Source organism: Rhineura floridana, chromosome 6, assembly GCF_030035675.1.
Source record: "Rhineura floridana isolate rRhiFlo1 chromosome 6, rRhiFlo1.hap2, whole genome shotgun sequence".
In the NCBI taxonomy this organism is placed as follows: Eukaryota; Metazoa; Chordata; class Lepidosauria; order Squamata; family Rhineuridae; genus Rhineura; species Rhineura floridana.
The window spans coordinates 59,223,279-59,250,191 of record NC_084485.1 but is presented as its reverse complement, the minus strand read 5'-3'; the positions used below and the strand labels follow the sequence as shown (position 1 = coordinate 59,250,191).

At 40.5% G+C, this 26,913-nt stretch overlaps 1 protein-coding gene across 2 annotated transcripts in view; it reads right to left on the bottom strand.

Moving 5' to 3' along the window:
- The window catches only part of KCND3 (potassium voltage-gated channel subfamily D member 3), a 425,142-nt gene that overhangs the window by 90,764 nt on the left and 307,465 nt on the right, over positions 1-26,913 (bottom strand). For both annotated transcript variants that reach the window (XM_061632018.1, XM_061632020.1), the window contains exon 2: positions 2,334-2,496. In XM_061632018.1, the coding sequence (XP_061488002.1) occupies positions 2,334-2,496 (163 nt within the window). The remainder of the gene's footprint in view (positions 1-2,333; positions 2,497-26,913) is intronic.

The window sequence follows — 26,913 nt, the reverse complement described above, 5'->3', positions numbered from 1 at the left end:
TCACAGAATTCAATAAGTCTTTCTCCTGCTTCATTTCTGTCACCTAAGCCCCATTTCCCCACAATTTCTAGTTCTTCTCTGTTCCCTGCTTTTGCATTCCAGTCTCCCATGGTTATCAGAACATCCTGTTTTGGTGTGTGAGCAATAATGAAATTTTAGGCTTTTCCTGCATCTAATGTTAATATTGCAAGTAGGATCCTCCAAAAGTATCCCCTTGCAGATATCATGTCACTTTGCTAGGACAAAACTTGAACACATTGCTGTTTCTCATTGAACTACCAGGAAGTTCTTGTTGCTACTCTCTGTGAGCTCACTGTTGTCGCACCCTTCTGTGTGTGGCCTTTCACCAACCAAATGTGTACATCCTTTATACCAGTGGTTCCCAAAGTTTTTTCCTCACAGATGACTTGAAGATTGCTGAGAGTCTTGGCAGGCCACTTAATGATTTTCCTGCCTGTTGTGGCAATTGTAACGCAGTGTGTTAGATGCTCCATGATTTTGAATTGTATTTTTATTTCTCCTTTTATTTCTTATATTGTATTTTATTGTATTACAATTTGAATTCCACAGAACAGAATATAAAATGAAATACTAAAAAAATAAAATACGATATAAAAAATAAATGAAGCAATTAATATGCAATTAAAAATCAATATGAATGTTTAATGCATTGCGACTGCTCCCGCTGTTCTTTGCAGACACTTTGCAGATCACCTTTATGAAACTTGTGGACCACTGATGGTCCATGGACCACAGTTTGGGAATCCCTGCTTTACACAGATGTGTTGTATGCATTCTTGTTATCACTACCTGTGTGGGATCATCAGTAGTTACTGCCATGAGATTCAAGCCTTTCTTCTGGTAGGCCTTTTCCAAACCCATGGTCTAGGACAGTGTTTCCCAACTAGTGGGCTGCCAGGTGTTGTGGGACCACAATTCCCATCTTTCCTGACCATTGGCAATGCTGGTTGAGGCTGATGGGAGTTGTGGTCCAACAGCATCTGGTGGCCCACTAGTTGGGAAAGGCTGGTCTAGAAGAAATGATTGGTTGGTACTCCTTCCTTCTGTCTGTAGTCTTTCCCCTAGTAGTACAATAGCTGCATGCATGCATCGCCATAAAAGAGGAAATGGAAATCACCAAAGAAGAAGTCAAAAGGAGATTCAGATTTTCATATGCTAATGGAAAGGTATAAGTGCAAATTTAGAAATAATTACTATGGATTGTATTCTACTAAGTCCTACTCAGAGTAGACCCATTGGAATTAATAATGTTCATTAACTTTGGTGGATCTACTCTGAATAGAACTAGCATAGATACTACCTTATAATTTAAACAGAAATACAGTACATCTCACAGTGTGGAAGGCTGTGACTTTCTGCTTGCTCAGTCTTCTGTCTACTACTAAACCGGACTTCAAACTGCATTTGGATGGGTCAGCCCTTAAATTAGAGACCTCTTTCAAATAATCCTCTGAAAACTAGGATACATGGCCACCCTGGTATGTAGTGCCTAGATTTCTGCTCTCTATATTTAGGCTTCTGGGATATGCAAACCAATGCTTGTGGGGAGCATTGTGACACACAGCCTAACTCACAGGGTTGTTGTGACATCTAACATCACAGAGACTGTGATGCACTTGGAATACACTAAATAATAGCTGGGAGAAGACATCTGCCCATCTGTAAACAGCTGAAGTCAAATATGATATTTAACAGTTGAATATGCAACTGCACAGGCCACTAAGGACACTTCTTGATGAGTGTTTATTGTGGGATCAGTGCTGCTCATGCATGTAAGGTTTTTGCACTATTCATATGACATTGTTGGCATCAAAATGCCTGCCTGTATTTTCACCTCATTTAATCAAGATTTAACTCTTTCCCTGAAAAAGCTGTTAAGTACAACAACAACCTGTTGCCAAGATCCTCTTTGTGACAACTTTTTTCTGTCATAAGAACATAAGAAGAGCATTGCTGGATCAGGCCAATGGCACATCTAGTCCAGCATCCTGTTCTCAAGTGGCCAACCAGATGCCCAAGGGAAGCCTGAAAGCAGGACCTGAGTGGAAGAGCACTTGTGATTGCCAGCAGCTGGCTTTCAGATGCATACTGCTTCTGACAATGGAGGTAAAACAGCTTGATCTCTGTGATGGCTCTTCAACATTTCACTGGATTCTGCCATTGTTAAGGGATTAATCTGCATGTTTTCAAAATAGTCTCTTGGGCTAGAGAAAGGTAAGTTCTCCCCACAACTGTTTTGCTAGACCTTGCCAATATCAGTGAAGCAGCACCAGAATTGAAATCCGTTCATGCATCATGCAGTCACATCCTACCTTTTGTGCTCGTCGTTTGTCAGCTCTCTGATTCTGATGGTAAATCCGGCTAAAGTTGGAAACAATAACTGGGACAGGCAGAGCAATGACAAGCACACCACTCAGTGAGCAAATGGAGCCAAATATCTTGCCAGCGATCGTCTTGGGAACCATGTCTCCATAACTGGTGTAAAAGAGAGATAAAACAAGATGGCAGCATTAGGACAAATCTGAGCATGTGAAACATGTGAAACATTTGCAGAGTCAACTAGCTCTAAATTGAAATTAGGACCAAATTACATGTGATATTAATCAAGTAGTTCACCCTTGAGTGCAAGCTTCCCCCCCCCCAAATTGCCAGTGTGTGTGTGGAGGGATCCAGATCAGGACACTGGCATTGGAGTGGGTGGGTTAGGGAATTTCATTCTTTGCCCCCTGCTGTAGTCGTGATCCAGATTGTTTCCCCCTTCCGCACCTGCAATTTGCATTGGTAAAAAGCTCCCATTGTCTTGTATACTTGTATTGTATTATACATAATTCTGAAAGTTCCCCTGAACTTGGGGTGTGGGGGGAGAGCAGGGGGTTGGACACCACAGGGGAGAGGAGGAGAGACAGAAACCCTGCTGTATCTGCCCTAAAATCTCTGTGTTGCTATTTGGATCTCACCTTCATTGGTTTATTGTGGCAACAGCCTGCTTCATCAGATGCTCAATGTTGCACTTTTGCAGAATAAACCCCTGTGGCCCAGTGCATAAAATCAATCTAGAGCTCTGTAAAAATGACAGATGATACTCTGGCCCAAGTCTGCTTATTTTACATTCATAACAACCTCATGCTGATGGATGAGCTGTTTCGGTTTTACCTGGTTTTCTTTCAAGACATCTTGGATCTACTTTCTAGCAAAAAAATAAAATAAACAAGAGCAACAACTAAGTTGACTTCAGGCTTTGCATGAAATTCTCTAGTCTCATGAATCCTGAAACTGGAAGTCTAGGAATATTGAGCAGCTTTAAGCATTGGGATCAGGGCTAGAAGTTTTGGTGCCAAAAGTACAAACTCCAAATGCTTCCTCCTACACACATATACTTTGTGCAACACTCACCTAGTCATGCACAAATGTGGACCACACAAGTGCATCTATAAAGACATCCACTCCAGCAAACAGTTCTGATCTAGGGGTCACCAACATGGCACCCATGGTCATCAGTGTGCCCACCAGTCCCTCCTATCCTCTTTACAATCCACCACTTCCCAGATGCAGACTCAAAACTTCACCATGAATCATGTCTCCCTCTCCCCCTTTGTTTACCATGATGAAAAGTTCTGGAAAATTCAAAAGCTGGCACAGTTTGGTTAGACTATTAATGGTATATGGATTTTCTTTGTGGGGGAGATATCAAGTTGACTCTGAATAGGTACATTATTTTTGTCCAGAAAGAGGCATAAAGACACATATACAGGGGAGTGTTCAAAATTTGCTGCCCTTTCATGCCAGCCACATTCAAGTTTTATAAGTGATGGTGGCTCCATGGGTAGAAAGGGCAGCTGGCCCTGCTCTGGACATTGTGCAGCTCCTTGGCCCTGATCCCACCATAAACACAAGACCCTCCAAACATGTGAATGATAACTTCCACTCACAATTATGTAACTGCTTAACTCATGAAATGGTGGTGGGATTTCTGTGGAGAGCCGCTTGGTATATATATTATACAGCATATTTATTTCTAACTGATATTAGAACACATGCCAATTCAGATACTGGAACTGCATTAACTTTAATCTGCATTGGCAAACAATGGCTGCTTATGACTTGCACAATGGTTCCTTTTAACTAGCCAATGAGCAGATCATCTAGAGCAGGGGCGAGGAACCTTTGGACCACCAGATATTGCTGAATTGCAGCTCCCACCGGCCTTAGCAAACATGGTCAATGTCCAGGATTATGGGAGTAGTAGTTCAGCATTCACTGAGCTACTGGGGAAGAACAAAGGACAAGTACGAGTAGCTCTGTGCCATAAAGGAAGCCACAGACCTGAACCTACAAGATCTGAATGGGGTGGTTAATGACAGATGCTATTGGAGGTCACTGATTCATAGAGCTACCATAAGTTGTAATTGACTTGAAGGCACATAACAACAAAACAAAGTTCAGCAACATCTGGAAGGCCAAAGGTTCCCCAGTGTCTAGCTGCTAGACTGAGGGACAATTTACATAAAATTGAAACACTTAAACCAAGCACTTATTTTTCATCCAGGCTTATCCTTTTGTCAGTAGGGATGTATTTGTGTAGCAAAGTTTTCATCAGTTGCTCCATCATGAGCATACACCATTTTCAGCATGTCACTGCTAAGCCCTCTTTCCAGCTCTCTGATGCTCGCAAATCCACATCCAAAGTCAGGAGGGCAATGACTTGTGCACATGTAAATGGCTCTATGGTCTGATTCAACAGGAGATAATGAAATTCTTATGCTGTTAATAGGTGGTTGTTGGGGGAAACCTTGTTGTAGTGAGATGTCTGTATCTGGTCCCAGCTACCTTACAGCTACCTTACTGACCTAGGTAGGTCTGCTTCTGGCCAGTGCCTGGATAGGTGACCACCTGGGAACCCAGTGTACTTTTTCCTTGAGTTTCATGATGGATGAAAGTTGGGGTACAAATGTAGCAATCAAAATATGTTGCAGAACCTTTAAAGAAACCAGTCAGACAGACCATTCAGACAGCCATGCTTTAGTACAGGTAACTGCTTTTGCTCATATTCATCCTATGACACTTTTGTCTTGTCATTTCGGCCCTCTGTTATCTTTCCCTCTTGACCAGTTTTAGATGGCAAGATCCTTGTAGGTGGGCACCTTATGCAACTCTGTAAAGCACCACAAACACCCAGGTAACACTGTAACCATATCTATAAACCAAAAGAAAACCAAACCCAGTTAAATCACAAGCCAGCCAGAGTCATTGCATTCATTCTATAAAAAGTCTCAAAATTAGCAACTCACTTTTCAAAACTCACAAAATGGTTTGGGCATGGCAGGAAGGAGAAATACCTGCTATTCATAACTGCAGAGACAGAGAGCTGTGGCCCTCTAGATGTTCTTGGGCTCCAGTTCCCACCAGCTCCTGACAGCACGGGATTTCTATCCCTGCATATAGGCAATGTCTAACCAATTTATAAAGCCTCATTCTGCACAACAGTTTCACAAGCAATGGATGCATTGGTGGAGGGATGGAAGAGGGGATATTTATTTTCCCAAGTACTAAATAGTGCTGGCAATATACAATATCTCCCCCATAAGTGTTGTATGGAAAGTCTCTGATTTCTACTCTCTAAGTGGTTAGCAACATCATATATTTACTGACTTGATTAACCATCCTTGAACTGTTCTAGATACACAGGTGTCACATTTGAACAATTGTCCTAGCTAAATAGGTGTTATTACCTAATCAATGTTCATGCTTGCATCATATCTAACAGTTGCTTGCATATTGGAGCAAACAGAGTGCTTTTCAGGGTGCAACACTAAACTAAGCACCCCTTCTAGTCTAAGGTCATAAACACATATTGAATCCAAGCTGATGACATTCACAGTGGCAACAGATGGTACCCCCATCATCACTGTTATGATTCAGAATCCTGAGAAGGTGTGCTATGATGTACTGGGACCATGACTGATGGGCCAGTCAGCTAGAATTAAGAAGTCCAATAATCTGTGCTGTGTTATAGAGAAATGTGTCATGCTCAAGTGTAAATCAGAATTCAGCATCCCAATTACCTTAGCTGTAATATGGCACTCAGTAAGCTGGAGGAGTCAATCAAACTTGTTAGTCCTGAGCAGTTGCTGCCCTGTATGTTTCATAAGGGAATGTGTTCTCTTTGCAAGGAGATCTCAACTGAGGCATGGAACACCTATCCAAAATATCATAGAGGAAACCACTAAATCACTGAAGATTGCTACGGCTGGCAGTACACAAAATAGGAGAAACTGTATAAAAACAACAAGAAGACAGTGCTTTTTTGATGATACTTTTCTTGCATGGGGTCAAAAAGAATGAACCCCAGCTGGAAGTTACCTTGTGCAACCTAGGCTGCTGACTTACACATCACCAGAAAGAAGGAAATGCATCACCAACAAATAGGACAAAAGATGTCATAGGTTTGCATAAAATTTGCATGTGCTCTTTTATAGGCATAGATGCAAATCTAGAAATACTGACTATAATTTAATAAAAAATGTAGGGTTGTATCCAACCAATGTAGAGCTAAGTCAGGGTCCCATCAGTGCAAGGATTACGGCTAGTGCAATAAGAATTTCCCCCCTCTCCCCTGCTGGACTACGACTTACGAGACCAGGGTTCGAATCCCCACACAGCCATGAAGCTCACTGGGTGACCCTGGGCCAGTCACTGCCTCTCATCCTCAGAGGAAAGCAATGGTAAGCGCCCTCTGAATACCGCTTACCATGAAAACCCTATTCATAGGGTCTCTATAAGTCGGAATTAATTTGAAGGCAGTCCATTTCCATTCCCACCCCCCATGAATGCCCTAAATTTGTTCTAAGTATTCCCTCAAACTTCTGGAACAGATTTGGGGACAGTATGGACTGCATGCAGGGAGGAGGGAGGAGGGGGAAAAGTCCCATTGCAGTAGTGGTAATCCTTGTGCTGATGGGACAATTGAATACCACCCATAATATGTCTCAGCATAGTGGGGAAGATCTCAGTTTGCTGTCTAGGGGTAAACTGTTGATGGGAAAGCAATAGCACCCTGAAGGGAGGGGTAATGGTGCACATCTGACCTCCCAGCAGTGGAGTCACAGCTGCTTACCAGGAGGGAAAGGGGAAGGGGTGAGGTGGTGTGGACATTGGCACTGTGCAGCTGGCACCGGATTGGCTCTACCATTGTGGCCACTAGAGATTGAAAGATCTGTCAGTTTCTGTTCTGTCAATTTCTCATTTTTCCAATGTTAAATCCAGTTTTTCACATTTCATCTAGCATTTTAGTGTGAATTTCTCCTAATAAACACATTTTTTGCAGGTCGTTTTAACTAATGCACATACTTCTGCAAGCAATTTCTCATCATATAATGCATTTTTGTATATTATTTTCACTCATACATTCATTTTTATGCACACTTTCCCCTAACATATGCATTTTTGTAAACTTTGTTTGGTTGGCAAACTGAATTGCAAAATTCGAATAAGTGCAGATTTCAAAGAATGGCTGTGTTTCAGTTCTCATGTTGTTTTGGAAAGTGAGAATTTGAGAGAGTTTCCTGAAATGTGAACTGCATTGAATTTCTCACCCATTCCTAGTGCCCACACAGTGCCAACATTCCTACCATCTCTCCCCTCCCTCCTGGTATGTGGCAGCAAATCTATTGGTAGGAGGGTCGGAGGCATGATGACACCCCTCCCTGCTGGCCACTAATGAGGCAACTCTTGTGCTTCCTTCTCTTATGGCTCTTGATCTTGAAACTGTACTTGAACTAGACTGTCCTGCAGAGAGAAGACTGCTTCACAACAGAGGACTGTCCTCTGCAAAGTAGGACACAAAGCCATTAGTGTAAGCCTTATTGAAATGAATGAGAATTGCACAACAGCATGGTGAAGCCAGAATTGATATGAACTGGCATGAAAATCTGTTGTCATCTTTTGTGGGAAACGCATGGTTCCAAAGTATCAGATATGTTGTTGAAAAAAGAACTTTGTATTTTGCATTTGTAGTCTAATAATAACAGTTGTTTTTGTTGTTAAATTTATTACCCACCCTTCACCAGTAGGTCACAGCCCCCCCAATACAAAATACATTATTAAAGACAGTTTAAAACTAGGAATGGGGGAGAAATTACTGTAGTTCACATTTAATGTGAACTTCACAAAGCAATATGTGAACTGAAACACAGCTGCCCTTTGACATTTGCACTTCTCCAAATTTTGTGATGCAGTTCTCCAACCAAAGAATGTGCATGAAAATGTGTATAAGTGAAAATAACATAGAAAATATGGTAAATTAAGGGGAAATTGCTGGCAAAGTGCTTATATTAGTCAAATTTTATCCAGAAATACATATGAGAAATGTGCATGAGATCACATATGAATTTTCATGTGGACATAGGAACATAGGAAGATGGCATATATTGAGTCAGACCTTGATCCATCTAGCGCTATGTTGTATTGTCTATGCTGACTGGTGGTGGATCTCCAGGGTTTTGGGCAGCAGATACTCCCAGCCCTACCTGGAGATGCCATGGAGTGAACTAGGGACCTTCTGCATGCAAGGCAGATAGATAGAGGTGATTTGGTGGATGAAGTGGCAGTTACGGGAACTCTGGGGGAAAGTGACCACACCATACTTGAATTCTTGATTTTAACAGAAGCAAAAGCTGAGAGTAGCCATACGCGCACCCTGGACTTCAGGAAAGCTGATTTTAATAAACTCAGAACAATTGTAAGTACGGTTCCATGGCAAGCCACCCTAATGAGAAAAGGAGTCCAAGATGGGTGGGAGTTTCTAAAAAAGGAAATTCTAAAAGCACAGTGGCAAGCAATTCCAACAAGGAAAAATGGGGGGAAACAGCAGAAGAAGCCAATGTGGCTTCACAAAAAGCTTAGAGATGACCTGAAAACAAAAAAAGGACATATACAGGAAGTGGAAAGAAGGCCAGGCCACAAAGGAAGAGTACAGGAAGGTAGCACGGAATTGCTGTCAATTGATGGTGTCAGGAAGGCTAAAGCTGAGAAAGCTGAGGTTAGCGAGGGATGCTAAAAGCAACAAAAAAGCTTTCTTCAGGTGTGTCCATAGTAAAAGACAGATAAAAGAAATGGTGGCACAGCTACTCAGTGAGGATGGCAAAATGATAACCGATGACAAAGAAAAGGCAGAAGTGCTCAATTCCTACTTTGGCTCAGTCTTCTCCCAAAAAAGGGTCTATGACCCTCCCAGGAAACATGAAATAGAAGGGGCAGGATTGGAGCTTGAGACTGATAGACAAATGGTCAAGGAATACCTAATCACTTTGAACGAGTTCAAATCGGCAGGGCCCGATAAACTGCATCCTAGAGTATTGAAGGAAGTGGGTGAAGAACTCTCAGAAAAGCTGTCTATTATCTTTGCAAAATCATGGAGGACTGGTGAAGCGCCAGATGACTGGAGGAGAACTAATGTTATCACAATCTTCAAAAAGGGCAAAAAAGAGGAACCAGGGAACTACAGACCAGTCAGCCTAACATCAATCCCTGGAAAAACTCTGGAGCAGATTATAAAGCAGTCAGTCTGTAAGCACCTTGAAAACAATGCAGTGATTACTAAGAGCCAACATGGATTTATGAAGAACAAATCCTGCCAAACTAATATTATCCCATTTTTTGACCGGGTAACCTCCCTTGTAGACTGTGGGAATGCTGTGGACATAATATATCTCGACTTCAGCAAAGCTTTTGACAAAGTGCCCCATGATGTCCTGATTAGCAAACTAGCTAAATGTGGGCTGGATGGGACAACTATCAGGTGGATCCACAGTTGGCTCCAGAATCAAACTCAAAGAGTGCTTATCAATGGTTTCTTCTCAAACTGGGCAGAAGTAACGAGTGAGGTACCACAGGGCTCGATCTTGGGCCCAGTGCTCTTCAGCATTTTTATTAACGACTTGGATAAGGAGGTACAGAGCATGCTTATCAAATTTGCAGATGATACAAAATTGGGGGGCACAGCTAATACAGTGGAAGACAGAAACAAAATTCAAAGGGGCCTTGATAGGCTGGAGCATTGGGCTGAAAACAACAGAATGAAATTCAACAGGGATAAATGCAAAGTTCTACACTTAGGAAAAAGAAACCAAATGCACAGTTATAAGATGGGGGATACTTGGCTCAGCAAAAGACATGTGAGAAGGATCTTGGAATTGTTGTTGATCACAAGCTGAATATGAGCCAACAGTGTGATGTGGCTGCAAAAAAGGCAAATGCTATATTAGGCTGCATTAACAGAAAAGTATAGTTTCCAAATCGTGTGAAGTATTAGTTCTATACCACTCAGCTACAACCTTTTCAAGGGGACTCTTTTGGGGAGAATTATTTTGGAGGGGATTCTTAATGGGGTGGACCAAACAAGATTGGGAAAATGAGTAACCAAACTTGATAGATTTAATCATATCTGACTAGATCAGAGTAGACTCAGTGAAATCTATGGTCTTAACTTAAGGCCATTCATTTCAGTGAGTCTACTCCAAGTATGACCCTAGTCGGATACCACTCCAAGCCTTTATCTTTTAGTTGGTTTACTAAGTTTCAGTGGAGAAAGGATCTTAGCACCTTTAAGGCCATGTGAATCAAAAATTATCTCTGCACTTCTGGTTTTAAAACATACAGGGTCTGAGAGCTTGATGTGAAACCTGATACCAGCATAGGTGTGGAGAAACCTAGGGTAGAAACACACTTACTGTTCTGCTGGTTCCGATGCATTTCCACCTCTCTTTTCTGAAAATAGGGGCACACAATACTAGTCAAACTGTGCCCCCTTTTACTGTAAAACCTGGTGGGATCAGCCTGAGTGCATTTTTTAGAAACGTTACATGAAAGAGATTTCACAACTGATTGGCAGATCAGCCTGTTACCCCTTGGTGTGACCAATGGAAACACTTTGCTGTAGTGGACTCATAGCCCTAGATACTTTTCATCAAGATTAAACAGAAAGGATCTGAATCTCTGAACTGAATTAATTGTGGGAACACAATGGCGTTTGCAAACCATCACACTGTCTAGCCTCTTGCATGCTTTCCATCTCTTCTGTTAAAGTGGAAGGCAAAGATCTGAAATACAATCTTATGACATTGATCAGCTCTTGGCTGCTGAGCTCCATTGTCCCCAGAGACAGGCATCCTATGAAGCCCAAAAAGCTGAGTGAGAGAATGCCTAAATGTGTATCTGTGTGCAATTTTTAGAGTTCAGTAAATGCTTCACACATCACCAGCTGAAACCTAATTGTACCACATTGAGGCCTTTCGCTGGATACATCTGAAGTCAGTGCACCAGAGCTTCTTGCAATGGCTATAATCAATAAAACACTCTTTACAGCTATTAACTTTTTAGATACCCTCTTATCCAAAGATTGTTTAAATGCTGTTGTTAAGCAATGCTGCCTCAGCTGATGTCTCCCTTTGCTGTTCCCAAACAAGGCTAAGCAGCAAATCAATCATATGCTGCAAATATGAACTTGCTAACCCAGTGCTATGAAATGCTTTCAGCTGTTTACAGAACACACAACAATTGTTTGGTATAAACTCCATTTTGATTGGCTTGGCTCAGTGGAACATTCATTGCACATACACTTGCTGATTACACAGGGCCTGGAAGGATGAGGTATAAATCATCCCAATACCAAAAGGGTTAGTTTACTTTGGGATGGCATTTGGATAAAAAAGAACATGCATGAATGAATGGACAGTTACAATGTGAAAAAATCCAGTGGTACTGACTTAATGAAAGGGCACATGTGCACTCAACCAAGGGCCCCTGCAGATGACCTATTTATTGAACATTCATCCTGATTTGCTTGGACAAAGTTTGCGTGGAGGTTAGATTGCATCTGATCTTTATTGAGCATCCATTCTGTTTTGTTTGCAGGGCAGTTAAATGACAACAAGCATTTGTCCTGCATTCATCCCAATTTGCTTTTAGGGTATTTGTATGTCTTGCCATTAGTCATTCGTTCATTCCTCATTTTCAATGCATTTCCCTTTCACTTTCCAAGGGACAAAAGACCCAGGGTTTTTTAAAGTGGATTTGTTATGCTAGAGTGACATAGCCCTTTAATCCATTGTAAATGTGCAAATTTAAATTCCAGTATGTGATTGAATCTATCTCACAAAACACTGACAGTCAGGAGGCACCCTTAAACTGGGTTAACAGTCAATTCCCTCTTAATTTCTGATAACTGTAATTCTGTAATTGTAGATGGGGAAGTTGGGTTTAATTATTTGCACCATCTCAAAACCACAAACATCAGGATTCTTTGGGGGAAGCCATGACAGTTCAACTAGTGTAGGACAAGCTACATGATACACACACTTCTGTCCTCCAGCACCTCAACACCATTTCCCATCCCTAGCATCTGCCAACTGAGGCAGCTGCCTCATTTTGCCCAGTGGTACGGCTGGCCCTGGTCCTGTCTCCTGGTCCACATCCCAACCAACCATACATCTGAAGGAGCTGTGATGCAGAGCAAGGTCTCTGATGTTGAGCACAGTGGGTGGGCAGGCAGGATCTTATTAGAGGAGGCAATCCCACACTGTTTATATCATGCCTTAACTCCTCCTGTTTGTGCTGCATGCTGAGGACTGCACAAACAAAAAGGTAAATAGGCAGGGTGTCCATACTTAGGGATGGGTTGTAGCAGTAGAACACATGCTTTGCATGAAGAAGGTCCAATGTTCAATCACTGGCATCTCCAGGTAGGGTAGAACTAAGAAAGATGCCTGTCTGAAATCCTTAGAAAGCCACTGCCAGTCAGTATAGACTAATGCTCTTCAACCTTGGTTCTTCAGATGTTGATGGACTACAACTTCCATAATCCCTGACCATTGACCATGCTGTCTGGCGTGATAGGAGTTGTAGTTCAATAACATCTGGGAACCCAAAGTTGAAAAACAGTGGTATAGACAATACTAAGTTAGATAGACCAATGATCTGACTTGGCAAAGGGAAGCTTGCTATGTAGCAGATGACAGTACATGGTTGATGGGTTGACTTGGTGGGCCACAAATTGTGCAGGTCAATTTTAATGATAAAAAATGCTGTGTCATTATTAGTTACTCATGTTAACTCTCCAGAAAGCAAACAATTCCATGCACCACAGTGTAACTGAACTTTATATAGAGACATCCAAAACACAAACCAGACTTTCTAACTAATGTCACTCCCCAGACAAATTTGTAATGCAGATAATTTAATGCTCTGACATTTTGTGAAACAGCTGCAGCTATAACAGTGGAAAACAAAACAATTTGCAAGAAAGAGAGAAAGAGAGAGAGAGAGAGGACTTTACCCATTTTTTCATGTGTCAGAGTCAATTTCCCATCAACACATCAGCTGTTTGATTCTTTGGCTGAGCCAGAGGGGCCATAAATGGAATGCTGGCAAAAGAGAAGCTGCCCCCTCAACCCCAGGAGGCAATGAGCAGTGAGTAAACATTCTTCAAATACACACTGCACAGCACAGCCACATATTTATCATGTTGGCTGTGAGGGTGACACAGGCTTCATTGAGAGCTATACAGAGTACTGATAAGTATCTAATAACAGTGAACTGGTCATTCTTTGCTGCATCATCAAAGGGGAAGCCAGTCTGCAATAACCAGCTCAGTCTGCACAGCTTTTTCTTTTCATTTCAGTCTCGAAAGGGCTGATTGATACCAAGACTGTGCACCGGATTTGTACAAATCACAAACCAAATTGGGTTGATTTGTATCCTGGTATCCTGATGCAGCTACAAATCTCTACAGAGCAGATTGGTTAGTCCTGAACTGATTTGAAGAGATTTGTACAGACCTGTAGCTCAAAATAGTCTCTAATGAATCCAAACAGGGTGTCTTTGAAATGGAGCAATTACAACACCATATATAAGGAAAACACCAAGGTGGAGAAAAAGGAAGGAAGGTTAGAGTGCTAACACCCCACAAAGCTCTCCATTCACAGTGCTTGGAAAGGGTGATGTTAGATTCTGACATTGCCTCAAACACATTGCATTTTAGTAGCATTATTTTAAATGTCAGGGGTCATATCCAATACTGCTGTTCCACTAGCACAGCAGACTTCCACATGCACAATGGAACTTTCCCCTCCCTTTCTCGCACACCCTCAGATCTACTCTTGTTGGCAGACTCTCCAGAATAGATTTTGAGGGTGCACAGGTAGAGGAGAGGAAGTCCTGTTGCACAAGTGGAACTCCACATGTGCAGTGTTGGATACAACACCAAATAATCATTTGATAAAAAGTCAAGCAATCCACTAGAATGTGCAAACCAATCAACCCATAAAAGCTATCTCTTCTAGGATTTTCTTTGGGGACTGTAGGTATAGTGTGTTACTTTTTTTTGTTAAGTCTGCCCACTTGGGCACATGCTGACTCATTTGCCAATCTTAATCCATTCTTGGTCACCATATTTGCTGTCCTCCCTCCTTTTCATGCATATACTTAATGGAGAATCTATAGCTGTCCAGATGTCATTGGACTTCAACTCCCAACAGCCCCAGCCAGGACAGCTAGGATTATCTGGAAAGGTGAGTACTGTAGTCCAACAACATCTGAAGGGTCACAGATTATCCATCCTTGGTTCACATGGAAAGTTGTGACACAGAAGATAGCTGGAAGGGGAAGATATTACTAATACATAAGACAGATGCACTATGCAAGCTGAGGGAGGGGTAGAAGCTTTTTCAGCCCTCCTGTCTTCTAAGCAGCCCTGAGGTGGGCAGGATTAGAAGCACATGAAGCAATGAATGTTAATTTTACCTTTGGGCAATAGGCTTGTTTCTGCAACATACCTCTCATCCTGCATCCAGGCAAGCAAGGTGCATTATTAACATTCAAGTACACATTTTACTCAGGCAAAAACACTCAAGGAGGATACAAAGCAGAGCTAGTGAGGGATGTAGCCTCAGGGGAAAGGATGTGATGTTGGAGAATTTTTCTCCTTGGGATCTTTTGCTGGGGGTCCTTAAATAAATTGGAAGACACAGGCTTGGAGCAAAAAGGTAGGCCTTTATTCTTACAAGCATATGCAGGGTCAGCCTCCCAGGAACATCCAGGAGTGACTGCACTGAGACACTGTGTGCAATCTCTTTTATAGAGTACAGTTACAGCATGTGACAGTGATTCACCAATCTCATGAGTTCCTGCCCACCCAAATCACAGTTCTTCTCTCTACAATCGTTCCATACTGTTGGGCAAGATCTAAATGAGACCTCACTGTGCCCCCTTTCCACAGGTAAGGCACAGAGCGGGATTGAACCCTGAATCTGGATTAGGAAGGAAACACTCACACACGAGCTTTGATCAAAGGTTCCATCCAACCAAAAAGCCTCTCTCAGTCCAACCGAGAGAGACAGCTGTGGTCAGATGGACAACTTTATTAAGAATTCACTAGTAATTTATAGGATTTTGGGTACAGTAAATAATAAACAACAAATACACGCATATAGGTAGTACAACGGCAAAGAAACACATAATGTAATTCGTTCAAGGATACGAGAGGATATCACATTCCATCCATCCTCCTGTCAAGCTGACACTTACTTATCTTTAAGGTCCTTGAAGTCCTTGGGAAAGAGACAGAGGAGCCAGCATTATGTTTGACAAATAAACAACTAATTCCTTAGAACAAATCAGCGATTACCCCTCACCTTTGCTCTACATACTTAGCAGTGAGGATACACAGCCTTAAAGGAATAGGAATCTTAAAGGGACAGTAACTCTCATGGATTCTGAGAGAATATAAAATACTAAAAGAAAGGAGCAAGAGCTTGTTCTGAGCACCCATATAAATTTTACAGATAACAATACCAATCAGAAAGTATTAGCTAACTCCAGTGGTGATTCCAAGATTCTATCAAAGACATTAATGTCTCCATTGTCCTACTGTCTTAAAAGACTAATGAATTTTGGGACTAGTTGGAACAGTTACTATTGTGAATATGCTTTCAAGCATACTTGGTACATTCTGACTTATGGTGACTCTATCAATAGGGCTTTCATGGTAAGTGGTATTCAGAGGTGGTTTACCATTGCCTTCCTCTCTGGAGGTTGCCTTTAACATAATCTTATAAATCACTGAAGTTAATCTTCTTGTATCACCCTCATTCTCTATCAGCAAGTGTTCAAATTCAGATAATAGCCGAGTCACACTTTCCTTAATAATGCCATTAGACATAAACATCCATAATTGTCTCCCCAATAACCAAGGGATCTAAACATCCCCAGCCTGTCCCAGAAGGCTGCCTCTGAGAAAGAATCCTCATTAACAAAAAAATGCAAAGAAGATACAGTCCCCTAGCATGCCACCTGCTTATATCATGTTTGAAATTTGGTACAAAAAGAGGAGTGCCAAGGGTATTAAAGGAGACAAAGCTGGGGTCAGGATTCCAGCCTTTGCAATCCAAGTTTCAAACATTGCCTGTGTGAACCTATTCTGTAAATGTAAACCCAATTGGAACTTCTGTTTAAGAAACGAAAATACTGATAATGTGATCCCATCAACCACATCTGACTTCATTTGCACCCATTGTTTGTTCAGCTATTCTAGACTGAATGGGACCATATGTCTTAGCTGATTTGAGAAATTATACAATACCAAATTAGGTAAATCCCAACTCCCTTCCTTTGATGGAACATATAGATTTTTTTTTTTGCTTATCCTGGTGAGTTAAGTTTATTTTGCCAGGATTGCAGTTGTCAGGGAGGGATGCAAAGGGGCAGTGTTTGAAATGAAAAGGTTAATTATGGGAATATTATCATTTTAGCAATCCCCAACCTGTCTATAATAATAATTTTTTGTTGTCACCACTTTTTGTTGCAGGTTATATTGTTCCAAATAGGACCAAATAGGATCTTTAAATAACTTATTCAAATTATGTATCACAAAATACCCAAACATCTCATAGGAACATTGAAACACATTGCCCCAGAGTTTGAAAATTGACCCTCAAGCCCGCCATAGATTGAAAATCATATAGTTGTCTTGGTACCACCCTTGAATTTTCCAAAAGCTGGAGTGGTGATTAGCATGTCATCCATATAAAGTCCTAGGACATTGGTCTTAGCCCTGATTGAAATACCCACAACATCTGGTGTGGAACAAAGGTGTATAGCCAGTAGTTCTAAGGCTAAAAAAAGAGAGAAGAAAACAAGAAAGGGGACAGCCTTGTTTTGTCGCCTGCTGCACATTAATCAGTTATGTGTTATAATTTTTTGCCCGACTTATAGCTTTAGATTCCTAATGGATTTGTTTCACAATTTGCAAAAAATTGGGCCAAAATTCATTTTAGTAACAATGCCAATTAAGAAATCTCATTCCAAGCAGTCAAAGGCCTTTAAAATATCCAACACCATGACCGCCAGAGGGGTTGCAGTGTGTTTACTAAAATCAATCACATTCAACAGTTTTCTAATGTGTTCAGCAGGGGACCAAACTGGTTTGGTCTGGATCAATCAACTTATGCAAAAATAATTTCTGCCAGTATTGAGGCAAATATGGTATAATCCTGATTGGTAAGTGATATCAGCCAGAATGAGTCCACTTTGGAATGGTCCATAAAAGGTTTTGGAACTGTCACAAGTTTTGAATCTGACCACGTCTTGGGGAGATCTGCACCAGCCAATACATAATTGAAGAGGCTTTTCATGTACAGAAGGAGCAGGTCCTTAAAATGATTATAAAAAAGAGCAGCAAAACCTTCAGGCCAGGGGCATTTCTCAAATTTAACTGCTCTACCTCCTCTGATGTGATAAGGCTATCTAGGTGCTGTTTATCATAATCTGAAACCATTAGGACAGGGACAGAGCCCAAATAATTTGCAATCTTTTCAGAAGATGATTTAGTTGTATTATAAAAGGATGAATAAAAAGATACAAATTTCCTACAGACATCTGTGGTAGAATACAATTTTATTCCATTTTGGATCTTAATACATGGCACTCTTGCTTGCATTAGCTGTTCTGATATCTATTTGCTAAGATCCTGGAAGCCTTCCTCTAGCTCATAATGCTGTTGTTTAACATAACAAATTCACCATGGTCTGGTTAACCTCTAAAAGTTTGAGTTCCTTTTGTTTCTGTTCTATCAATTTATAAAGCCTATTGGAACCTGCTCTCTTAGATATTTGTAAGGAGGAGCCAATTTCTAATCCAAGAGCCTTAATTTCAAGATTGACTTCTTTTTTTATTATACACTTTTATTTAATGCAGACACCTCCAGTCACAGCTTCCAAAGTTTCCCAGATTATCCCATTAAAAACATCCTGGGAATACTTTTCTTTAAAGTAATTATGAAGGGCTGTAGTTATCTTTTCTTGAGAGATCTGATTAGATATTAATATCTGGTGAAATGCTCAAGAGGGGGAGGTCACATTCCAATGTTGTATTTGTAGGGTGGCCTCCACAGGGTCTGTAATTTTAATCATTCCAGCATTACATGAAGTTACTGAGTGTATTAATGGAGAAGAAATAAACAGAAAGTCCATCTGAGACTGGGAATTATGTCGGATAGAATGATACGAAAAACGCATATTCTGTGGATGAAGCTCACTTCGAATATCCCTAAACTCCCGCTCTTGGAAAAATTTAAGAATGTGGTATTGTTCCCTTAGTCTTTTTCCTTGTCCCTGTCCCTGTGAAGAAGGCTTCTGTTGAGGGTCTTCTAAATTCCAGAGACAGCCCCCAGACACATTCAAATTGAAGTCACCTCCCAAAATAAGTTCATCTTGAGCAAAGTTGTACAATTTAGTAAAAATATTTTCCAAAAAACCAAATTGACCTAAATTCAGGGCATAAATTGGGCCAACTGCCACCTCTTTAGTACCTTCTAGAATATCTTTTTTTAAAAAAATAAACATTTTATCATTAAGTATGGCAACTGAGCACTCAGAACTATCACTATTCCCCAGGATTTGGAAGAGCCAGGAGCCACTATTTCATGGCCAAACCAAGCAAGCTTCACTGATGTGTCTTTTTGGCTAACTTTGTGTGAACAGGTCCCAGCAAAAACTAGAAACCCAATGATAACTTGATCAACTTAGTGGGTCTGTTTGCGTGACGGTCCCACTTCCACACTTGTTAGGGTGCGGAACAAACATCAAGACAGAAAATAGAGTTAGAAACATATTAAGCCATATATTTCCCATAGGGGGTACTCTCATAAATCACACAAAGTATTCATAGAAACTCTAGGACATCAGATAAGATCAAGAGAAACTAACAGGCCCAACAGGTAGGAGTTAAATTCAAAAATAGGAAGTAAAGATCAACCCAAGTAGACGTAAGTGTTAGTGTGGGACTATGCATCATTACAGAATATATAAAAGTAAAAATGTCAACACTCAGCAGAATTTTGGGAATCTAAGGTAGAGAAATCTGCTAGAAGTCATGGGTGGAACATTTTGGCTTGCATGCATTTGCCTTTTCTGGGTGCATTGACTACAAGAAACCTCCTTCCAGCCACCACTGGAGAATTCACCAGCTTCTTCTGCACCATCTTCAGTCAATTCTAACTGGCCCACCTCTGGTGGTAGGGTTATCTCCAAAGGTGTTAGGAGCTCTGCGGACTTCCGGGAAGGGTGACTTCGCTTGTGCTTGCTTTTCGGGACGAGCTCTCGTCTCAGAAGAACTTTTTTCAGCGTAAATCAGTCAGAACATTCTTTTTGACTGATGAAGATTTTCTCTCGGGAAGGGAGAAACATAGAGATTAACCATAAAAGCCTGTTTTTGTTTGGGAGGACTGGATCTCATTAATTTATGAGAGAAGGCTCAGCCAACAATGCCGGAGGACGTCCATCACGCTCTAGCTGAATAAACGACACGTTTATCTTTTCTTTAAAGAAGAACGGACTTAAACAAGTAAGCACCCTTCTTTCTATATATTTTTTTTTCATTTGGTTTAAATCGTTACTGCAAAAAGAGATTTGTCAATGAATCAGCTATAAGGATCTTCTGGGTGAGTTAAATTTTTTTTCTCCTTTATTCACGAAACTAAGGAGGAAAGAAATTGAAAAAGCCTATCTTAGTTTTTATTGCAAAAAGCTGGCCTGGAAGTGCATTTTAAAGATATAAACGGAAGAGGGATTTCTATTTCGAGGAGGGGAAAAAAAATAAATAAATTTGATTTATGAACTTTGGAGCATTATATGTTTGGGATTATTTTCTTTTTGGTCTATTTCATTTTGACGAATCTACTTGTTCACGACGCCACTAACTCTTTTGAAGCTGGGAACTAAATTTGTTTTGTATTCCTGAACATAAGAGATAAGGCAGGCTGTACTGTCTACATTGTGACTTCATCGAGCCTGGAATATTAACCCAATTGTGACTGAAATAATTTTTGTTTTTGTGGTTCTAAGAATGGCAATCAGGAAAGGGGCTGAGACCATGGAAGAAATCATGTTTCAGAAAATAATGGATGAGATTGAGATAACGAAACAAACCCTGAGACAGGGTAGACAGAAGATGAAAAATGAATTTAGCAAAATGACGCAGGAGTTTAAAGAAATAGTGGATTCTGTGAGAGAGGCTCTGGAGACTGGAACAAATGTAGAATTGGAAAAAGATCTGGAGTCTATAGATACAAGAAACAAAGCTTACTGCTTGGAACTTAACGTTGTCTCTGAAGAAATTAATGAAGATAATAGAGATAAAGTTATTAATGTCTTGGATAATTTTTTGGACTGGAATGATGTGATGGAGTTTGACATAGAAAAAATCTATGGAATTGGCTACAGATATGGGACAATGGAAAAATTCTTAAGAGATGAGCCAGTGCATTTTGTAAAAAAGAAGAGTAGAGATGTGACTTTACAACAATATCTCAGCAACATATTCAGAATTGATGGCAAGAATAGATTTGTGATGAGGGAGATTCCCATCAGACTCTTACTATATGACTATGGCTATGACAGCAAGATTAATATGGGATACTGATAATGGAAGAATGGATACTGAAAATACTGGACTGAACAAGACTATTGAAGATGGAAGATGGACTCAATATTGATATTGGAAGAATGGCTATTGAAATCATTGGATCAAACTGGTTTGACGAGATGGATTAATCTATATGTTTATTTGGACTATGGCTATGATAACAAGATTATTATGGGATACTGATAATGGAAGAATGGCTATTGAAATTATTGGACTTAATAGGATTATCGATAATGGAAGAATGGTTACTGAAATTATTGGACTTAACAGGATTATTGAAGATGGAAGATGGAATTAATATTGATAATGGAAAAATGGCTATTGAAATTATTGGACCTAGTGGATTTGAATGAGATGGATTGGTCAACATGTTTATCTGGAGAAAAATTGAAAGATATATCTTTCAAGGAATTGAACTCTCTCTCTGACTTTTTGTGGGAAGAATAAAGTAATGTTTATGAGATTTGATGATTAGTTAAGATAGCTACTGGAGGAAAGTGGTTTTATAACATAATTTAGGAGACAGGATTGTTATATATTGTAGACTTATAGCTGATCTGCGATAAATTGGAAGTCAACATTTTATTTTATTGTTTAATAATTTTTGTTTTGTTTTTTGTCTTTAAAAATTTGAATAAAAATTAATGGGAAAAAAAGGAGCTCTGCCACTTCCTGCTGATTCACTGCCATCAGTTGTGTTGTCCCTCTCATGACCACCAGCTGAAATGGGAAACCCCATCTGGACCATACCCTTGCTTCCTGGAACCTGCTGGTATATGCCTTTAAATCCCTACATTTTCCAAGAGTTTTTGGAGCAAGGTCCTGCAACACCATTACTGGCTAGTTGCCATGAGAAATTTCACACACATCTTGAAGTTTTTACTAGATCTCTTCCTCCTTCTTTCTAAAACATGTGAAGCACAAGATAATATCTTGGGGTGAGAGCTCTCTTGGTTTCAAACCCACAGCCCAATGGGCTCTTTCCAAATCATTCATAATCAAAACAAGATCAGGAAAGATTATAGTGAACCACTTAACTACAAAGTCCAAAATGTTATCGCTTTCATCTAGGGTTCCCATATTGCCCGGTTAGCCGGGTTTTACCCGGATTCTTTGCATGCCACCCAGCGCCCGTTTAGCCCCTTAAGTGGCCCTGATTCTCAGCTTTAATTAAAAAAAAAAGTTTCCAGGTGGTCCGGTTCTCGAGATATACATAAAAACGTCACCCTCCCCTCGTCTGTTAAATCTTTCTTTAAACAGTACTGTATAGCACTTCGTAGTTTTAACCCCGCCCATTCAGGATTGCAGCCAATCAGTGAAGCCAGGGTTGCATTTGGTTGACCTGAGGCAGTGTCTAGAAAACCTCATTGCAAAGCCAGAAAATGGTGGTTTCCCCCCCGTTTATCTGAAAATCTCATAAATTGGGTAAGTATATACATTTCAGTTTTTTTCCCTCTTGTGTGCAGGAGTCAGATCCTGGGCAGTGTTTTGAAAACCTTCCCAATACTTGCTTTTGTAAAAGCAATGCTAATCCCATAATTCAATAGGACTTACTTTTGAGTAGACATGGTTATGAATGTGCTAATCAATGGGACTTTGGAGTGAATGTAAAAAAGAATTGTGTTTGTGTTCTAACTCTTTCTGTCTCCTCTCCAGTCCTATTTTAAAGCAAGTAGGCAGGGCTTACTTAGGTATTACAGTTCTTATTCTGTAGGAAACTGATTTCTTTAAAACTAATACTGATTTTTCTGCAATGACCAACTGGTTTGACAATAAACTGTTATACGGGCTGTATGTATTTATACATCTGCAGTGTGTGCATTTGCGTGTATGGAGTCTTATGATTCGGAATTTTGGGTTGTGTGAATGAAGTTGCTTATCACTTGAGGTTGCATTTCTGTCCCTGTTTGAGTAAGCCCCACTGAATACACTGGGACTTGCTTCTGAATAAATAAACTTAGGATTGCACTATAAATATCTTTACAGTTTGTGTAAATAATAAATATATTTGATAGTCATGCTTATATAAATATTTCTTCATTTATCATATTTTTGGTTTTTGGTTAGGAATCCTGACTGGTTGTGAGATGCTTAGTTTTCTGCCTTACTCATAGGAATCTTGTTGTGGTTGGTATGGTATTACATTTAGGAAAGTGTTTCTGCCTTATGTGTTGTTTTTTCCTATTTGCATTTCACTTATCTTTAACCTCACTCCGTTACAGCCATAGAAGCAACAGCAGTATATGAATTAACTCCCATTAGTGATAAGAGCAAGAACTTATAATTATTATTTTAATTAAAATAAGAGGCTTATTAGTACTTTGAAGAGGACCAGATATTTATTTTCTTTCTGAGCCCAGGACTGGGTCTTTCATGATGCCCCGGGGGGGGGGGGAGCAGGAGAGTAGTCGATAAGACAGACATCCTGGCATTGGTAATCTAATTAGCAAGGTATATGTGGGGTTGTTGCACACTTCCAGGCCCAGTTTCATTTTGAGTATGGAGGTGGAACCTGTGTAGATGTGGTTGATCAAAGGGAGAATAAATTTTGAGTTAAGCAAAGCTCTGCTTTTATAAAACCTAAGAAACATACAGATACTTTGAATGTCTGAGTGCCTGCACCAGTGGAATACTGGAGGAACTTGTGAAACTTGCTGCGAACAGTATTTAGAACTGAGCATGTGGTGTGAAAGTCTCCTTTTCCTAACATTTTGGCTTGTTTTTCTCCACCCACCACATCTCTGAATATATCGTATATGTAATGGTTAACCATACTGCTGTCCTGACTTACTTTATGTTTGTTGCTATTTTGTGTTTTTATTATGTTTTTATATTGATTGTGTATTTTTATTGTTTTTATTATATTTGTAAGCTGTGCTGAGCTCTGTTTTTAACAGCAGAAGGACAGGATATAAATCCTTTTAATCAATCAATAAATATTCCATAGTGTTGGAAACTAGAGTCTAGGCATTTAAGGCTGAAAATGTTGCTTTTATAAAAAAGATTTCTCACATCTTTCCCCAGTTTTTGGTGGTAATTCTTAGGCACAAAAACAAAACTGGACAATCCAACTATTAATATGAAAATAATTTGCATAATATGCAAATAATATGCAAATACTTTGCATAATATACATGATATGCAAATTAGCATGCCCGGATTTGTGGAACTGGAATATGGCAACCCTACCTTCATCTCCCTCCTGGTAACTGTGTAGGGGTAGATTTAATTGTATGCCTCATTCTCAGCCTCTAGCTTATTTCTTATCTCCTTGTTTTCCTTGTGAAGAAACTTAATCTTCTTGTCATGTTCTTCTCCCATAGTTTTCCAGGAAGGGGCTGTGCCAGAAATTGAATTTAGTATGGATTTCTGGCAACTGGCCTTCCATGGGGGCCATTAGTTCTTTCCATGTGTCATCTAACAGTACTCCCGTCACCTCTAATAGTTCCGCAAACTCCTCACAAATGGTGCCATCCCCTTCTGGTGAAGGTTCAGCCAATCATAGGGTAGAGGCACCATATGGATGAGGCCTGGTTGTGCTGCTGCATTGTCACTAAGTTGCATTGTTTGGGCTTTAAAAAGGATGTTTGATCTCCCATTTTCATTCACTCCAAAGTTGCTGGTTACCCCTGTACACTTTAGTCATGTTAAAGGTGCTTTGATCACTGAATAAATGCTCTGATGGGAAAGGATTTGAATATCCTTACTGGAGCTCCACTTTCAAGTGACCATTTCCTAGTCTGGCCATGCACCCCACTGAATGCACTTATAAGAAAGATCCTGTTTCACAGTGGGAACTTTGAGGACCAGTTGACTCATCACTTGGTTGTTTAGCATTTGATGCCCCACAGCAGAATGTGTGGAGCTGGATTAACCTACAATGAAAATTTTTGAGCTTCAGATTTACACAAGCACAGAACTATGATGCTGCAACACAAAAAATACTAAAAATCCATATGTAGATCCAGGCTTGAGATGTGATGGGTAGTCTTTGTGCAATTGTACCAACTCTCAGCATGAGCCTGCTCAGTTGTGGAACTTCCCAGACTCTCTCTCTCTCTCTCTCTCTCTCTCTCTCTCTCTCTGTGTGTGTGTGTGTGTGTGTCTTCCTTATTCCTTCATCAAATAAGGTTTACTTATTATAGAACAATCATGCCCCTTCAGGCTCAATTAAAACTTCTGAAATCAAGACCACAAAAACATATTCTCTGTACTTAAAATGTGATTTTGTATAACTCTCTCACCCACTGCTACCTTTTGGCTTCAGTTTCTAAGTAGTCTGTGGGTGCAGAGCAGGTTGATTAATTAAATATGACAATGCAAAACCTTTGTAAGTTGACTCTGAGTAGCTTTAATTCCTAATAAAGGAGACATCAGGCCTTGATGAGTTATAACCCTGGTCTCTAATGTAGATGGTCATTAAAAGGTTCTTCAGATATCATGGATTAAACACAACTGTAAAACTAAAGCATCTGACATTGTGTGATCCACCTGAGGGAATGTTAAAATTGCCAGCTTGCTCTTCTGAATGCCAGTCAGCTAATTATTCTCTGAGAAGAAAAGCCCACTAATTGGGCCATGGCCATATTATGTATTCCAAGGAGTAAATGATGATCTACTCTGCATAACCAGATATGTGGCTCCTGCTGATCTCATTGTAGCAAGTACTCTTGAATTTGGATCCAGGGCCATGGAAATATAGAGAACAGCAATATAACTTATAAAAAAGGAGACCACAAAGCTGCAATTCAACTGAACCCAGCAGTGATGTTCAAACTGTGTTCTGAGGAACCTGCATTATTCTGATGCTTATTAGGGGTCCACCATGAGAATACTAATCAGGGACAGATACAGTTTTGAGAGGACATTTGGCTGCAGTGCTCTTATTAGTGACAGGCATCTGGGAGCTGCCATTTTAATTTCCCACAATGCTCCTGAAGTATTATCTGGAGAATTATGGGACATTAAAATGGCAGCTCCCTGACCTGAAACCCTGGCAACTGCCAAAGATGCTGTGTTCCTTTTAGTAATGGTGCAAAGGCTTCCTTGAAAGAGAGCTTACCCATCATTCCTTATCTTCTCTTCCAATGCAAAGCCACAGGGAAGTTTTGGATGTGATCTATGGGACATTCTCAGAAATTCATGCTCCACTGTGTAAGGATTAAGAAAGAACATGAAGGGGCTCCTTTGCAGCAGTGGTGGCTGGTGCCCATCGAGACTAATAGGGTAGAAGGCAGGGAGACCAACAGTAGATGGAGCCAGAGCCAATGGCAGGCAGAGCAACCCTCTTACTGGTTGCAAGTAAGAAGACAGGCAGGTGGGAGCTGGCTGACAGCAGACTGAGGCTGGTGGGACAGTGTCCCATTTGTCCCAATGGACCAGCCTCCACTGCTTGGCAGACATCAGTGCGGAAAGGGCTTCCTCAAGGTAGACAGTTTGATAATGGTTTCTTATATGTTGAAGACTGGAGCTTAGCAACCTTACCTGACTTTCAAAATGATTTGCTAATGGATGTGCGACTGCAGTGAGTCCTTGCTTGCAACCAGACAATTATTTAGATCAGAGATGAGGAACCTGTGGCACTCCACATATTGTTGGACTCCTACCCCCATCAGCCCTATCTAATATGATTAGGGATTATGGGAGTTGTAGCCAAGCAACATCTGGAGGGCCATAGGTTCCCACACCTGATTTAGATGACTGAATAAGATGGTTGTGGAGTAAACTTTACAACCTGTAGATTATTTGGGATGGCTAGTACATAGTACATAAGCATTGATAACGGAGTTCAGGTGGGTAATAATGAAGCTAGTGAGTTTGATGCCAGCACCTGCCCATCTTCACTCACTTACCTAATCCTCAAAACATCCTAAGCCAACCTCACTAGAACCTTGTATGTGTATATAGTGGATATTTGCA